Genomic DNA, 17,900 nt, shown 5'->3' on the forward strand with positions numbered 1-17,900 from the left:
TAATTTTGGTGGAGCCAGGCTGCACAGAGGATTGGTTGGAAGGTAATGTACAGCCCAGGTGTTACTGTTCACTCCATTTATCCGTCTGACTTGTCTGCAGAGGACTTCCACTGCTGAGCATCACAGGAGGAGATCAACAGGTTTGCATTCATAGTTTTCTTCCATTTTCAATACACCTGTGGCTAATCCTATGACTTCTTCTCCCACCAGGTAGTCAGAGCTCTTATTTGTCTCTGTCCCCCGGGTTCAGTAACTGGAATCTGTCCCTGCAGAGTGAAAGAGCGCAGGGCCTAGCTGGTTACTGCACCCAGGGGTCAGGCTACTCTGCAGAGGCAACGCTATGTTCACGACAAACTTTAATACACTGGTTGAGATTTAAAATCAAACGGGACTAAATGTGTGATGTGTCCTAACAGCTGCCGGGGTGTAAGATTTGTCCAGCTTTGGCTTTGTTTCCGCTACTGTAACACAACATTGAGCTGTGATCCTCTGCTGCTGTGTGTCATGTCCAAAGTATTCAGCGATGAGAGCATGTAGCAGCAGCTGCAGAGGCTTTAGTCACTATTATTCTGTTTTAAAATGTGTTTAATCAACATTTATTAATATTCAGTTCTTATGTTGCTGTTTCAGCTCAGTCTCATTGAAGTTCAGGAACTTTCTGCATCAGAATGATCTCATTCCCAGCCCTGCTTACAGGCACGTGTAGGTCTCTTAACCTAAAAGCAGATATTCAAATGTTTTTTTAGTGTCTGTGTTCCACCTCTTTATTTTCATGGCGTATAGAGGAAGAATCAAGATAAGTATTCTTATATAAATATGCCACTGCATGACTCACCCTTCAGCCGAGAGAAGACCCACATCTTCAGCTTCGGCTCCCGCAGCCTCTCAACACCTGATTACATCAACCAACCCTTTTATGACCAACCATTGGAGAAGACGTTAGAGGGGACAGTGCTGGTTTGGTCACATGCAAGAGTTGAATGCAGAGGCAAGAAAAACAGAATCGGATCAAAGAGATAGGTGTAACTGTTTTGCCATACAACATAAGCAAAGCCTTTGGTGAGACATTATAAGTGTGGGTGGAGTGCAAAAAATAAATACCTACTAGATTTGACCTTTGACCTTAGCATAACAAGAGCGTTCTTAATTTAAAATCCATTTCTGCCAAATAGTATCAAAGAAAACTTCCTCTGTGCAAAAGGTGCGATAAATTTGACTGGCCAGCCCACTAAGACCACCAACTATGATTGGCTTTCTGACAGGTCAGAGGCGGGACTTATGTTGGGACTGTTTTACAGCAAGCTACTCAAGGCTTTGTGACATTAAAAACCAGCACACTTACTTTTGTTGGTACTTTATTTGGTGAATTTTGGAGACACGTCTTTTTGAGTCATTAAAGAATTAAGCCTGAAAGATTTATGTGTTATTTTTTAATTAAAGCTTCTGTGAGGAACTTTTGGTTTGTGTTGATTTTGGTGCCCCCTGTGGACAAAGCCGTACCTCTAATCTCTTTGCTGATTTTGTCCTATACATGCTGAAGTGGTGGTTTTAAACGAACAATCTCATCCTGCTTTCTTTAACAGTCATATGTATCACTCACTTTAAATGTTTGCCCGGGAAAATGTAAACAAAGCCAGCGTGCAGTTAATCGCTTCGACTGACACCTACCCACCGCCAGCAGTTTCAGGCATTTAAAATAACTATAAAGAATAATCAATCTTGTCGCTGATGGTCTGATTTGCTTTTGTAGGTCTTATAGAGTCATCAGAATTAATTTCAGTTTGTTTCATAACCTGTGAAAAACTCCTCACAGGGGCTTTAAAATATCTATACATAGAATTGTTTCAACTGTGTGACACCTTAATGTGAGTGGTTGAAGAAGATCTGATTATTGGAGATAGGAATGGTAAAAAAAAAATGTGTGTGTGTGTGTGTGTGCACTACTTCATTCCACCCCTGCATAGGTCAGTGTCCCAGTTTGGCCTCCATTCATTACAGTCTGGCCACGCCCCTGTGGGTAAATACATTTGCATATTATGTGGGTTAGTGTACCTATATTACAAAATATTCTACTACAGCACGATTTTAAAGTCAATGTTCCACTTGTTCAAAGTGTAGAGTTTCCCTTCTGTTCCACCACTGATTAACTAAAGACAACATGCTCTACATGCATGAGTAAATAAAGTATAACATGAACATCTGCGCCGTGCTTCAGACACTGTGTGAAGTTTGTGCCCTCTCCTCCAGCCCGCCGTGTAACCACGTCACCTTTAACACGTATGTCACATTTCAAAGATTCCCCGGAGGTCACTGCTATTATAAGACAGCCACTTCACAAACACACTGCATTACAGCATTCACAGGAAGGAGCGAGGTATCAGGTTCTCATGACGCCACAGTATTTTGGGTCTCTTTCCCCCTTGGAGCTGTTGATTCGGGTGTGAACACTGTCCGCAGCTGGGGAGTTTTCACACTGCTGCAGCTGCTTCATTTGCAGACGTTCCCTTTGCAGAGCTTCTTTAACCAGCTGTTACATTTTAAACTCTGGAGTAAAGAAAGGGAGTCCAGGGGGCTTCCCAGCAGGCTGCTCAGGTGTGGAAGTGCCTTCTGTTTTACACCAAACAACAAGGGAAATAACAGAAGTCTTTTTCATCTTGCCTCTTATTAGCACACTTGGACAAACACATGAAGAAACTACCTTCTGTGACTTTATGTTCTGCATGTAATGCTCTTGTTTCATGTAAATGGTAGCTTTATGGATGCAGCCTGTGAGCACAAAGTAAAATGATCTTATATAATTTACAAATGATCTCACAGGAAGTCGCAGAACTTGTGATTCAAATTAAAGGTTCTCCTGTTGCTCTGACCAGTGACTCCTGTGTTCGCATGGAAACTAGCTCTAAGTTAGAAACCCTGTGATGTCTCTTTAAATATCCTGTGGTGGCTTCCTGTGAGGAGCCTGTGCACTGGATAATAAAAGTGTTTTACATTTTTGTAATTGCTGTTCGGTGCATAAAAAGAAGGGGGCACTGCTGATCTGCACGTCTTAAAGGGGACGTATTTTAGCTATGTATTCAATTTTCTATTATTCTAATGTGTTTTTGATTCACATTAGTAAAGTTTGTTTTGTTTAAAAAACTTGTATACATATTTCAATTAAATTATTTTTTGGAGTCTCTCCTTCATCCTGAGACGAACAAGCCGTTTTGCCATTCAAAGGTCAGACCTCAGCCATGATTGGCTGACAGCATTTAGAGTGACTGCGTAGCCCCGGCCACACTGCACTGTCACTCCAAAGTTGTAGAAAACATGGCTGCTGGGGCGCTGTTTAGCTCAGTCGGTAGAGCAGGCGCCCCATGTAAAGAGGCTACAGTCCTCATCGCACTGATCGCAGGCTCGACTCCCTGTCTGCCGATCATTTGGTGCATGTCATCCCCAACTCTCTACTCCCAGCATCTCCTGTCTAACTTCAGCTGTCCTATAAATAAAGCCAAAGGCCAAAAAAATAATCTTAAAAAAATAAAACATGGCCGCTCTAGGATCGGTTATTCGGCCTAATATTGAAGTCTTGATTGTTGAAATCTTGACAACAACTTGACTACGAGCTAGTGCAAGAAGGCAGCCTGAGGTGAACGATGGTGAATCACGATTGGTCGATTTCAGCGAAAGCAAGGTTCTACGTAGAAACCTGCAGCTGTTCAGAACGTCCCGTTTCAGAAGCGACCTTTTTAAAAATGTAAGTCTGGAAAAACAGAATTATGCAGTTTTCACTTTTTCACCATGAACAATAAACACCTAAACAAAAAAACAAATATGAGAATATGCATTTAAAAGCCCTTTTAAAATCATGTCAGAGGTCAGTTTGTTAAGCTCTGGAGTCATCAATAATCCACACTCCTTATACTCTCAAAACTACAATTGTTTATTTTGTATTTTCCTTCATGTAGAAATTCTTTTTACACATTTACATTTTTCATCTGAAAGAAACAGTTCGCAAACAAGCTATAAACACTCGAGAGCTCTAGCACTTATAGAAGCTGTCTAAGTGACGCTCCTACTGTCCTCCTAAGAGTTAGCTTTACTAGATATGTTCCAGCTAGAACGGAAAAGAGAGAGAAGTTCAGCTTTTAAATATAAAATGATGCCATAAATACATTAACAACAAGCTTTTCTTTGTGATATGCTACAAAAAGAATAAAAAAAGGAGATCCCTTTAAATGTTCAGTCACTGCACATTCAGGTCTGTGCTGGTAATCTACCGTCCTGTTTCTCTAACAATAGAGATCCACATCAACATGCAGTGGAAACGTCCAGCATGGGCGGCTCGTGTCCGTCCAGAAAGCTCTCTGCGCTTCAGCTTTGCCACCTCACCCCTGATACCGGCAGGGCTGAGGGACCCACTGGCTGCACGGGAAGGGGGATGCTGAGGGGCCCTGGCCTAAATTAGGCCTTCACAACCTGTCTAAAAATAACAGAGAGAGCAAGACAGCAAGAGAAAGAGAGAGAGACAGGGTCTGTGCGCACATACACATGGTCTGTGTGCAGGGAGGAGAAAAGTAGCACACCTCCTGTACGGGGATTCGTCTGCGTGTGTGCATGTGTATGTGTGTATTTTCCGTGGGCGGGGGCGGAGCAGCTCAGTACATTGCATCCTCGTACATGTCCGTCCGCAGGCAGAAGAGGATCCCTCCGCCCAGCATGAAGATGGTGGCGCCCCAGCCGAGCCCGTAGCCCCAGTTGAACTCGTGATAAGTCTGGAGAACCGTTCCGTCGATAAACTTGATCGGGTAGAGGACCAGAGCGCAGGCCTGCAGGACCACTACAACCAAAACAAGAAGAAACAAAACACAAATTAATTATGAAAAAAAATATAGCCTTTTAACTTGTTTTGCAGAAAATTGCAACATTAATAATCAATTCATTCTGTGATTTATTTTTGGGGCAAATTTGCTCAACATCCCCAGATTCCAGCTTTTAGTTGTAAAGATGTGCTGCTTTGTTTTTGTCGTCTTACATGACGGTAGACTAAATATTTAGGATTGGTTCTTGGACTTAAACAATGTGCAGACATCTTGTGATTTAGGAACTTGTGGTGGGCATGTTTCACAACTTTAATAACAATAATTTAAGAAAATAATCCGTAGATTCCATAAAAAAAAATGATCATGAGCTGCAGCCATACTTACCACTGCTACAACAATATTAACACTGATACAACTTCTAAAACCACCATAACTACAACATTTACAACTACCACCACCCTACTTACTAGACTACACCTGCTGTCACCACATCATATTAACGTTTAATGTACCATTCGGTCTGTAAGGTCTGCAGTCGTACTGCAGGTTCTACTTTTAAATATACGTTTTTTTGTTTATCTGAAGTATGTATTGTGTGTCGTCTAAACCTCTCACTAATATTTTGAGTAAATCTTTATTTTTTCGAATTAAAAAAGTATTTTCTTCTCTCCACCTTCTTTATTTCCTTTGACTGAAGTAATGCTTCTTTGTATCTAATCTTAATATCTAAAGCCTGTGACGTCAGAGTGTTTGCTCATGTAAAAACACTGGTAGCTAACACACCGCAGTAAGGGCAGAATTTGTCTGTGGCTGGTTATGAAAAGAGGCTGAGGGATAGGTAGGAAGGAGTTTCTCAGTGTCTGCACAGAGCACTGTGAGTCACTGAAGGTAACCAGACAAGGATTATATAAAGTGATCATATATACACGTTTTGCTCGACAAAGATCGTTCATGACAGGAATAACAATGACGTGTTATAAGGAGCAGGTGGATAAAAGTATGACAGGCGTACGTCATTTCCATCCTCTTCCATTGAGCCTCTCACTATTTACATTAAGCAGATAAAAGTAAATAGATAAATTAAGAACAAGATATTTTTCAGAATAATGTGTTTTGTATTTCTCCTCCAGAGTGAGCCCTCCCTATAAAGACTGAAACCATCTTTGTGTGACACACCTAGCTGTGGGTTTCTTGCTCAGTGGAAAGTGAGAACTCCTTTAAAGTTGCCTGTTTTTTCCTCTGACAGTGAAGTAAAACGCACATTTCAGCACCTGAATGGAAACATCATGCAGCTCCTTTTTTTAGCAAAAGGTGGAAAACTCTTCTAACAATCAGCATTATTCTTTTGACCATGACTTCTTTGTGATTCATATTTCCCTTTAAATCATTCAGCACCATGAAGTTCCCTCGGTAGTGGTGTTGGCACCACTGCGATCTTGTGCATGTGTGCGATCAAAGGCGTACTGTGGTCGACTCTCACACCAGCTACTTTACTTCCTTTCCATGCATGCGAGGTGACTCTTGGGGAAGGGACTCTGTATGACTCCGCCTTTCCTTCCTACAGGACGGAGCGGTGGGCGTGCAGGAGGATCGACGGCAGCCCAAGAATGTGGCCGCGTTGATGGAGCCCAGACCGAGCTCGCAACCCGCTGAGGTCATATTTCCGGACAGAAAATAAATACCACGCAGCCGCGGTGCTGCCAAGGGGCATTTAACAGTCGGGGCCCTGTGCTGCTGCTCTGCGAGCCTGAGAGGAGACCTTATTCTTGCAGGGCCCTTCAAGCAATTACACACAGGAAAGGATAACACTGCATTCCCACGCTTTTCTCTAAATGGTTAACAGTCAGAGGCAGAGCCACAGAGTCGGCTGAGCACACTGGTGCTTTGTGACAGATGTTTTCAGAGAGAGAAGCGGACAGAAATCCCTCACGTTCAAAGTTAGCTTAACATTTTTCTTCTGTTCTCTCCATCGGCTTGTTTAGTTGAATCTATGGAAAACATCTGAAGGAAAATATTAAACAGATTGTCTATTGTCTTACGCAGATGTTTACAGTAATATATGCTCTTTGGCATTTTTGGTATCAACAGAAACTTTTTTACGATAAACTTCATAATGTCTTTCCACACACCACGGGCTGAAAACAATGGACACACCAAAGGGAGTCTCAGATGCCTAATAAATAGTTTTGCATCATGGGTAAAAAACGTACTCCCTTTTTTTGCCTAAGAATGAGATGAGAAATTTGATACCATGTCTGTTAGCTAGAAGCCGATTAGCTTAGATTAGCTTAGAGACTGGAAACAGCTAGCCTAGCTCTGTCCAAATGTTTGTTTAATGAGTGTAAGTGTAAAGATGTCGAGCAGTGGTTTAACAGGAGGTGATGTGCCAGACATTTTCTTGGCACAGAGAAATAACTCGGGTTTTGTTTTGCAGTTGGACAAAGCTAGGCTAGCTATTTCCGACTGTGTCCAGTCTTCATGCTAAGCTATGCTAACTAGCTGCTGGCTGTGGCTTCATAATCAGACAAATAACCTCCATCCATCATCTTCAAATTATCCAGGGGCGGGTCTCAGTGGCAGCAGGCTAAGCAAGGTGACCCAGGCATCCCTCTCCCCAGCAACATGTTCCAGCTCCTCCTGGTGGATTCCGAGGCGTTCCCAGGCCAGACGGGATATATAATCCCTCCAGTGTGCTCCGGGTCTGCCCCGGGGTCTCCCCCCTGTCGGACATACCTGGAAAACCTCCAAAGGGAGGCGCCTAGGAGGCATCCTAATCAGATGCCCGAACCATCCACCTGATTCCTTTTGATGCGAAGGAGAAGCGGCTCTACTCCGAGCTCCCTCCGGATGTATGAGCTCCTTACCCTATCTCTAAGGCTGAGCCCGGGCACCCTGTGGAGGAAACTCATTTCAGCTGCTTGTATCTCATTCTTTTTTTCACTACCCTGACTATAGGTGAGGTTTGGAACGTAGATGGACTAGTAAATCGAAAGTAATCCCCCGTTTTCCAGCAGCGAACCATGGCCTCAGACTTGGAGCTGCTGACTCTCATCCCAACCACTTCACACTTGGACGCAAACCACCCCAGTGACTGCTGGAGGTCCCAGTTTGATGAAGCCATCAGTACCACAGATAAAGTCACACATGAAAATGTCTAACTTCATCCTCTAAGCTCAGTGTAAAGCTGCTTGTGGAGGAACTATATTTTTGATTCATGACAGGAAGTCCGTTTCTTACATAATACTATTTATTTTGGAAACTGGCTAAATGTGAACTGGGCACGAGTTAAGTAGTGGTAAGTGGTTACTGTTTCATCACAGTTGTGAAGGAAAGTATGAGTCAGTTAATGCAATGCCTGTCCAGTGTTTTGAACAATGTGCTTTTAATCATGTGTTTTACAGATAGATCCTCCCTCACCCGTGTCAAAATCCAGCTTCACCCAAAGGCCCTTCTCACAGAGCGTGCCAGAGACGTGCAGTCCAAGTATGAGGCAGTGCTGCTGGGTGAGGACCCTGTGGTTGCTTATTTTCCCTCAGTGACTTCACTTTGTTGGTAAGTCTGCAAATTCTGCGGCTGCTTTTTCTTGGCTCTCGACTCGGCAGCTCCTCAAACTCCACACCACAGAAAGAATGAGCTCAACCAGCGAGCCTCATGGAGCTGCTACTTTCATTCTGCACCCTTCTATTTAACATGAGCTCTGCAACAATAAAAACCCTGTCTATATGGAAATGGTTGTGGTTGCTGTAAAAGTATGCGTACTTTCTGTTTGTCTGCACGATGTGCTGGAACATTGTACAGGCAGAAAAGTACAAATGCTTTAAGAAGCAGTTGTAGAAGAATAGAAAACAGGGGGACAGACGTACCTGCAGTGAAGAGGAGCACAGCCACAGTGTGGTAATGCTGTCTGTGCGTCCTCCTGCACAGGGAGATCAGGGCCACCAGGAAGGCCACAAGAGTCGCCACAGCTCCGGACACCAGCAGCACCAGGGTGGCAATCTGCCAGTCTGCGGGACGACACACACACACGCAGGTTAGAGAGGAGCGTCCCGACAAAAGCTCGATTCACAGGACGGCTCTGTTGAATTGAAGCGCTGTGTTGACAAACACAAAACAAGAGCTAATCCCACAGAGAGAGGCAGAGCGGACGGCCTGCACCAGAGGACAGGCTCCGTCGGGAGTACATGAACCTGATCAGAGACTCGTCTGTCACAGAAATCAGATTGAATATGCAAAATGTGCCACAATTAAAAACTATTACATTAAGTGCATAGATCGAGAGTTGAGTTTGTATTTTAAACTTGAAAAACAGAAATTCACTTAACAGCTGATGACATGTAAATGACGAGGACAGCTGCATCCTTTAAAACGTTGTCAGATTTAATGGAGCTTATTTTGAAGGCGGAGTAAATCTTATTTGCAGCGCTTCAGTAAAAACTGCATTTATTCTCTCACAATCTCAAGCATATCTCATACTTCCTGTTTCCTGCTTTTATGTAGTTCTTGTGAATTCCAGCAGTAATTGGCTGTACGCTTTCAAATGCTTGTCTATCTGCAGAAAGTTCAATTTAATCGTGAGTTTCTTTTTGGTCTATTTTGGTGAAATTCTTGGAGCTAATTAATCCTTGCTGTGGGTTTTTTTGAGGTGCAAATATAACGTCTAAGTCAGCATGTTTCTAAAGTTTCTCCTCGTTGCTGCACACCCTTCCCCACGTGGGTTTAGCCACGGTGGTTTTTGAACAGAACATTTACTGTTTATTCTAAACAAACTCCAGTCGCTGCTGGTGGAAAAGTAGAAACCCATCACTTCGTCTGCGTCAGAGACCGACACAACACTAGCCTTTCTTGACTCTCTATTCAGTCAAGTATTTATGCAGAGCCTGAAACCACAAATGTATTCAGAAAGAACATTTTTCCTCTCCTTCCTGCATTGTGTTTTACCTCTTTGATGTCAGCGTCAGGAGAAAGCGTAAACTTAAAAGACTCGACTTAAAAAGGAGATTCTGCATGCGACGAAGCTAAAGAACCTTTCCTCTCTCTCTCTTTCTTTGAGCTATATATTCTTTTTACTTCAGCACGATAAAAAGGAATATTTCTTCCCAAAGACACATCTGAACTCGATTTCATTCAGCCTTCAGGAAATATTTCATTTCAAACATCTTTAGTCCATTATGTGGTCAGAATTCCAGCCTCATATAGATTCGCCCGACCGATCGCCGTGCAATTTACCCTGTCCTAAAATCGTCTTTTGCGAGATTACGTCACACTGAAAACTGATTAAAATTCAAGAATCAAATGAGAATATGTGCATAATAAATCTGCTTTGCCTTTGGGTGAACTGGCCCTTTAACCTCAACACGCCCCTCCTCTGTTGCTTTAATGAGCCCTGCAGACACTCAAAGCAACAAACCCGCCTCCCATTCACCCAACACATTCCTCAACATCAGAGAGCGGTCGGTAACACCACAGCAGCGTGGCCCTCTTCGCTTCTGTGCGTGTTTGTGTCTGTGATGGAGGCGCCAAAAGTCTCTATGGCCTGTTAGAATAAAAAAAACTAATCGAAATAGAAAATATTTCTCAGTTTTTATGGTTTATTATAAGCCTTTAACTGTTTCCCCCCCTTACTATTTTAACTGTCAATGACTGTATGATTAATTAAGACAATGTAAGCTAACCTACTGTAGCATCCACCTGTCAACTGCTCCTAAATCTGCTACATTAAAGGCCAATCTCCTCCCCCCTGGGTGTAAAAGGGGGTTGGAGGCGTACACACTCCTCTCATGTGGCTTCTCTGCCTGACTGAAGACAACCTGGTGGGTCCAGGCCTGCTGAGGTGGATGATGGGGAAGATGCTTAATGTGTCTCTTCAAACCCACTCAAAGCCTTCCGCTGGTTGGAGAGGGTTAACTCATTGTGTGCCAAAGGGATTATACCTCTCAGTGCAGCACGTGTTCAGTTTTTCCTGTTGTTTCTTATCCTATTGACTGAGAAATAATGCGTGCTGAAAGATGTCATAAATCGATATCAATATCCTGTCAAACCCTGCTGACTAAGCCGAGCATCATCACAATGGGACTCCACGTCACGGTTCTGGTATGAAGAGAGGAAATTTACCAGCAGCACAAGAGTCCCTGAATGCCTCAGCTGCTGCGCGAAGAGCAACAACAAGCCAAGTAAAACAAACTCTGCCTGGAGGATGATGGCTGTATGTCAGACTTCTAAGACCTGATGTTATTATATGAACATCCGTTATGTTTTATTTATGTTTTTATTAGATTTGTATTAGTTTCCTGTTGAAATACCTGCAATTATTGCAAATATTTTAAGTCAATATACAACAGGTATTTCTGTTCATTTACTTTCCCTTTCCTTTCAGTAGCCATCTAGGAACTGAAATAAAGTCTATTTTTATGAAAATAGGACCATTGACTCATTTTGTTCTTTGTTTCTTTTTCCTAGCTCTAAAAATGTACTAGTATTTATATATCAATTTTGGATGAGTGTAAATGAAATATACACAGTATTTGGAGATTAAAATAAATTAAACAATAAAAAAAGAAAGATGATGACCAAAGCTGCCAGCCCGTTCCTACTGTTCAACACACATTCCTCTTTGTTTATATCCAACATGATGAGCAGACTTTGTGCAGCACTAAAAATAAGAGGCAAAACATGTCCTGCTGACATTAGAGTTACAATGTATTATCACCTGTTTTCCCTTAAAAAGTACTTTATTCTCTAAACGGTGGAGCATATTTTTTCATTATCCACATTTCTTTACTGATTCTGGGGACACAAAGTTAAAAACAACAAAGAAAGCTGTGGAGAAAAAAAGCCAAAAGGTGAAAAACAAACAGTGATTCGTACCAGATGTGAGGGTGGAGAAGCAGCTCCACACAGCCTCCTCCTCTGCCGAGTGCCGAGCCGCGGACAGGGAGCAGGACTCCCACAGAGACAGGGAGAAATGCTCGGCGGTGACCCAGGCTGGACTGAGCAGAGCCACCACGTCCAAGCAGAGCGCGAGGAAGACGCAGAGCAGAGCGACGAGCTTGAAGGGCTGGAACACGTACACCTCGTTCACAGACATCTTTTCAGAACAAGATACACCGCGGCAGGTCAGAAACAGGCTGATAGAGAGCTAACTGAAGGTCCGTGCGCGTCCTCGCCCACCATAGCCTTCAATGCTCCCTGTGTGCCCACTCAGCTGGGAAAGTTTAACGGGACACATCCGGTTCGAGTGGCTTTTCAAAATAAGTGCATTTTTGTTGGGATAAGTGACAATGAATTCTGAAATTAGCTGGGGTATACGTTTGTCATTATTGCCTTTCTCCTCCGTAATACTATTTTCCAGTATCAGTGTTTTTTTAAACTTTTTTTTTGTATTTTAGAAGCCAAATTAATTCGATATTATTTTATTTCTGCTATGCTATCTTTGTTATTATGGTGATAATCTCAAAATGACACCATACTATTCTCAGACTATTATTTTTCATTGATTATATCGGTTAAAATTTAAGCATATATTTTTGTTTGAATGCCAAAAACAAGAACCAAAAGTACAGAGTTTAAATTAATGGGTATGAAAGTCGTTTAATTCTGTTGCAATCATAATTTTTGGGGGAAATATGTATAGGTTACTGCAAATATTCACATCAGAAATAGCAAGGATTTTTTTTAACTCAACCTCAATTTTATTTGTTAGCCATGATTTCAGTTTCACTAAAAAAGGATATGACTGAATTTCTAACTGTTAAAAGACAAGAAAACAACTGGAAATAAACAGATTCAACTAAAAACTATTTCCATATATGTAATTTAATATAATTGTTCTCTTATAAACAATAACTGGCTCAGTGGATAGAGGCACCCCTACTCAGCAAGTCCTCCACCTCTTTGCTTTTATTTTGAAAGCCAAGTTAGGAAACCTTGTTGTTTACGCTCTTTGGAGGCAGCAGCATCTTTTCAGAGGGTCAGCAAGTTAAACTTTGTAAAAAAAAGATCAAATTTCAATTCAACAAAGTTGTCCAAACACACACAGGTAAGCTAAAAGTCAGAACATGGAGATGCAGACAGGAGTAGTAAACAACAAGTAGAAGAAGGACCCTGTAATTATTCACAGAAATTAGTTTATATAAATGCACGTGTTTTTTCCCCTCCTGTATCTGACTCAAACGTGTCCAGAACATTTCTGCTGTGTTTTTGCAATAACTGGCACTTTAATGTGAGGACATTTTAAGAGAGGACTGATGCTCATTTAAGAAACAGACACATCCACATTTATATCTTTAAAAGACAAAAGAATAAGTAAAAAAAAACAATAACAACATACTCTGTGATGGAGATTAAGTCGTCCCATATTGTGTCAGAAAAAATCTGAACTATCCCTTTAGTGTGAGAAAAAAAAAAAGGGCTGGGTTTAATTTTGTAATGTGTTGATGGTCCAGCAGATGGCAGACATGTGACATTATCAATGCTAAAGTCCACAAAGCAGCACCACTACTCATCCTTTTTAGGCCTTCTTACCACGAACACACCATGGCTTGTGTGATTATTAGTGCTAGATGACATTTTATATGCAGCAGCAGTTACAGTGAGCGCATTTAAATGGACGTATCGACCACAAAAGACGTGAAAAATCCAGCTCCAGCTGAAAATTGCTTTGACACGATAAGAATAGAGCTGTTTATGAGCTTGTTGGTCTTTTCACTTAATCCTGCTTTGGCTTCTTCACACAGCCGGTGTGTAGGCCGAGCTCGCTGATATATTTACTCCTTTTGGGAAATAACGCTTTCATGCTGCGCACACATACTGTGAGTTTAATATCTCCGCAAAACAGACGCAGCATTTTAGAAACACCTTATAAGTCCTTATTAAAATGAAACGACATGTATACAGTCAGACTAGATTAGTTGTCTCAGCTTTATCAGGTCCATTTGTCTGGTGAAATATGTCCATCTTCTGGTGAACTTAATAACTGCAGGTCCAGCTAGTAAATTATAATATTAGTACAATTAGTAAGACTAGCAAAGTTCATGAAATTCGGGTAATCAGGGGGAAGTGAGATGATACAAATCTTCATCCTGTAACCATCTAAGTTCAGCCTTTATGTCTTTAATGATGCTTATAAAGTGGTTCTGTGACTTTTTCAACCAGTTGATGTTAAGTCCGTCTCATTTTTACTCCTGCAGTAACAAAAGAATAAAGACCGTTGATTCCACAGAAGGAAACAGGAGAAGATAACCTGTCTTTAGTATCAGGCTGAGCTAATAATGCCTCGATGCTTTTAATTACTCTCCCACTCCTTGATACCACAAAGATGACACATTTTATTCACAATGAATACATTTCCTCCAACGAGTGGAGATGATAAAATGTACAAAATCCAGTAACAAGATGTAAAAAGCATCTATAGGTAGAGATAAAGCAGTATTGTATTAAAGACGTGCCGGTCTGACCTGCTTCTTCACACTTGTTTGGTTGAGTGATTTATTGACCGACTGTCATGCAGCAGTCTCATTATAATAATGATGAGAGGCGACCAGTTCACTGCATGTGATCACTTTAAAGATGGCTGCCTTCTTCCTCCGTGCAAGTTGCATTTACTTACTATTACTCTAGTCTGGAGTGGCCTGCGTTTAATCTGTGTCTGACAGTGAAGCTTATGTTCCTGCAGTAACTTGTCTTCCTCTATCTTTTCAGTGTTTGGACATAAATACTACATATAAGTATAACAGTTAAACCCCTTAATTTCAGGCCACAAGATGCACTTTTCTCTTTCTTTATAGAAATCAAAATAGTAGGTAGTAACAGAAACTGGATTATTTGAAAATATAATAAATTATGACTAGAGAAAAGTGAATATTCTGAGCACACTAGCTGCTTGCCAAATAAAGTTTGCCCATAAACTGATTGGAGCACTTTGAATCCCTCCTCCGCTGCCTTCTTGCCCACTTGGGTTTAATTCCCCTCCTATCATTTGGAGCCTAGATTAGAGGTTTTCAGTGTATCTGACATAATGAGAGTTTCAGACTAATGCCACCCTTCTCAGTCCTAATGGAGCTGCCAAGCTGCCAGCAGGGCATCTGAGTGTGTGTGTGTGTGGGGGGGGGCTCTAGTATTAGGCGTATCCATGGACAGAGCCTTGCTCATTTCCTTTAAACGCCCCTCCTCCCCCGACAGAGCAGGCCGAGCGCTCTGTCATCCTCCTCCAAAAGCCCCTCATTAGAAAATCTGCCGCGCAGACAAAGCTACTTGAGACACACACACAATAGTGACTCCCCACATGGTGATTTTAAAGAGCATGAAGGGAATCCAGGTCATGTTTGACTTTTTTTGGATCCTCTTTCCCCAATTTTTTCACTTATCTGTTGAGCCGCCCACCTGCAAACCGTCTGTTAGCTTCATCCACCATGTTTTAATATTCAGGTACTATTCCGACAAGGAATAAGGATAACAGGAAGTAACAAAAAGGTAAAGAGAGTGAGTTCATGGTGGAAAGTATTAGAGGGTTACGGTATTTAATAAGTAAACACACATGAAGATGAGTCACTTCTGTGATTCAGCCTCATTTATAATCATGATGATGGTTATATTGTGTCTGAGGAAGAAAAAAAGCTTCTCTGGAAACTACTCATCACATGACGTCACCCTCTGTTGCTCGTGCTCGTCGTCCTGCAGTGTCTGCAGCTGATGAGGCTCAGAATAAGCCTCTCAGGCTTTTTCCGGCGGTGAATAGGCTTCCATGGAAACCGATGAGGCCTTGTTTAACGATGCTGTCATTACTACAGAGGTCAGTCCTGCTCGTCTCACTCTTTACCGTAACAACATGACACCAGCACGAGTCACGCTGTGGTCAGACTGTGTGAGCAGACTGACCTAATTTTAAAACACTACCTTTAAAAATCCTCCTGCACCAGGAATATTAACCCTCTCACACTCATTTATTCACCTGACTGATATGTAGAATTTTATTTGCCTAAAATACATCAGCCTGATTACAATGCTGCTGTTTAGCAGGTGTTATGTTTACCTTGTTTACCATCTTAGTGCACCATGCTGACGTGGCTTCATCCAACAGCCCAAAGACATGCTCGTTCGGTTCATTGGTGACTCTAAAACTGTCCGTAGGTGTGAGTGTGAGTGTGAAAGGTTGTCTGTTTCTATGTGTCAGCCCTGTGATTGACAGGCAATCAGTCCAGGGTTAACCCCGCCTCTTTTGCCTGATGAAAGCCTGCATATGCTCCAGCCCCCCCACGACCCTGCACAGGACAAGCGGTATAGATAATGGATGGATAATAGGAAAAGATGATATAAGACTTTACTGAGCCCTATCTTTACCAGCTGACAGTAAAATGATGTTTATATAATGCATTATCTATAATAACATGATGTAACATTATTCTGAAAGAGAATTTTTTTTTTTTTTTTTACATAAGTAAAAGATGAGAAAAAAGCTTCCTTCAATGAAAAAAGTGAAGTGAAAGGAACAACATCATCATAATTGATCCCAAGTGGGATGTTATTGTGTGTGTCAAAAAAAAACTAGAGGAAAAGTCAGGGTATCACCGAAATCATTCTGATTCATCCTCTGGGAGCCATGAATATCTGTTACAAATCTGTGCATTATCTATATTACCATTTTACCATACCACGATTACCATTATCCTGTTCAGGTTCGCGGGGGGCTGGAGCCTATCCCAGCTGTCATTGGGCGAAGGGCGGTGTACACCCTGGACTGGTCGCCAGTCAATCACAGGGCCGACACATAGAGACAGACAACTGTGGACTGTGGGAGGAAGTCGGAGACCCTGGAGGGAACCCACGCATGCACGAGGAGAACATGCAAACTCTGCACAGAAGGGCCCACCTTGCCCAAACTGGGGTATGAACCGGTGACCTTCTAGCTGTGAGGCAACAGCGCTAACCACTGCACCACCGTGCAGCCCCCATCCAATCAATACTTTGATATTTCAGTCTTAACCCTATAGTGATAATAAGACTGTTGGTCACTCGGTCCACTTCGGCCATGCTAGCTACATACAGTGATGGCCTTGCTACTGACGTCCTAGGACGTTGTTTGAAATCACCTGTTATTGTGATCTTTGACACACTGCAGAGTGAAACATTGATTTATGAATCAATTATTCATTCTTTCACTAACTTACACATGCCAGTTTAACCATCCACCCCATTAAGAAACAAGACAAAATGCTGTTATGATGTTCATCGTCTCTGGCCTGTGTATCACATTCAGCTCTTTACTGACCCTCCTTGTTTAACCCTACTAAGACATCACTAACGACACGTGGCAGCATATGTATCATCGTCCACTGAACATCACAGTTATCAGAGCACACAGGGATTTTCTCAAAGTCACCTTGAAACCTCCACCTGTCCACATGTTGTCATAACAGTCTCACTTTCTACTCTTCAGTGAGTCCTTCGACGTGTCCAGCACACAAGTGTGTCTCGGAGCAGCTGGGTCTGAAGAGTCTCCCTCAAGGTCATGTTGACAGTTAGTGCTGAGGGAGGTGACAGCACATCTCCTTCGTTTCCTGTGCTTTGATTCAGCAGCTTGCCAGGGGATTTAAAACGGATGCCTTTCCAGTTTAAAGTCTTTTCTCAAGACTTGTGCTGCTGCGGTGACTCTGCAAAATGCTGATGTGGGTTATAAGAAGGATGCTGATGGATTAATGTGGACTGCAGAGACGAAGGCTTTCTCGCTGCATCATCGTCACTGTCTCATTATGTCACGATTTCAGCTCGGAAACAACTCTTAGAGACAGTCGGAGTGCAGAAGATGATGAAGGTGTCGCATTTGACCTCTTGTATTGTGGGAGCAGATGTGTGTCTGTAAAAACGAACAAAGACTTTTAATTTGAAGGCACTTTGCTGCCATTCAGCACACTGGGACACTGAATAGTAAAATAAGGGTCTCATTTGGGCTCAATCATTTAATAATAGAATAACAGATGTATTTATGAGAGACCCAGTGTTTGCTTTATACGCTGCTTGGTTTCACAGTCTCTCTGCAGTCCCACTGTGTTCCTGGATGTCCACCTGTCTCCCAGCAGCTCGGCCACTCAGGGCCTGTCTGCCAGC

At 42.3% G+C, this 17,900-nt stretch overlaps 1 protein-coding gene across 1 annotated transcript; it reads right to left on the reverse strand.

Moving 5' to 3' along the window:
- Window positions 1–3,898: 3,898 nt before the first annotated feature.
- LOC138603452 (transmembrane protein 47-like) lies at window positions 3,899–11,955 on the reverse strand. The gene is made up of 3 exons (XM_069675242.1): window positions 11,667–11,955; window positions 8,666–8,806; window positions 3,899–4,819 (listed from the first exon to the last, which is right to left on the reverse strand). The coding sequence occupies exons 1-3, from the start codon at window positions 11,884–11,886 to the stop codon at window positions 4,638–4,640; spliced, it is 543 nt and encodes a 180-aa protein (XP_069531343.1). The 5' UTR covers window positions 11,887–11,955; the 3' UTR covers window positions 3,899–4,637.
- Window positions 11,956–17,900: the final 5,945 nt, after the last annotated feature.

This window comes from Semicossyphus pulcher, unplaced genomic scaffold, assembly GCF_022749685.1.
Source record: "Semicossyphus pulcher isolate SPU_LCO1_2020_fin unplaced genomic scaffold, fSemPul1.0.p SCAF_10, whole genome shotgun sequence".
NCBI lineage: Eukaryota > Metazoa > Chordata > Actinopteri > Labriformes > Labridae > Semicossyphus > Semicossyphus pulcher.

Coding starts and splice junctions, on each gene's coding strand:
- LOC138603452 (XM_069675242.1), bottom strand. CDS start 11,886: ATGTCTGTGAACGAGGTGTACGTGTTCCAGCCCTTCAAGCTCGTCGCT. Junction 8,807..11,666: donor CTTCTCCACCCTCACATCTG/GTACGAATCACT, acceptor GTCGTCCCGCAG/ACTGGCAGATTGCCACCCTG. Junction 4,820..8,665: donor TGTGCTCCTCTTCACTGCAG/GTACGTCTGTCC, acceptor TTTTGGTTGTAG/TGGTCCTGCAGGCCTGCGCT.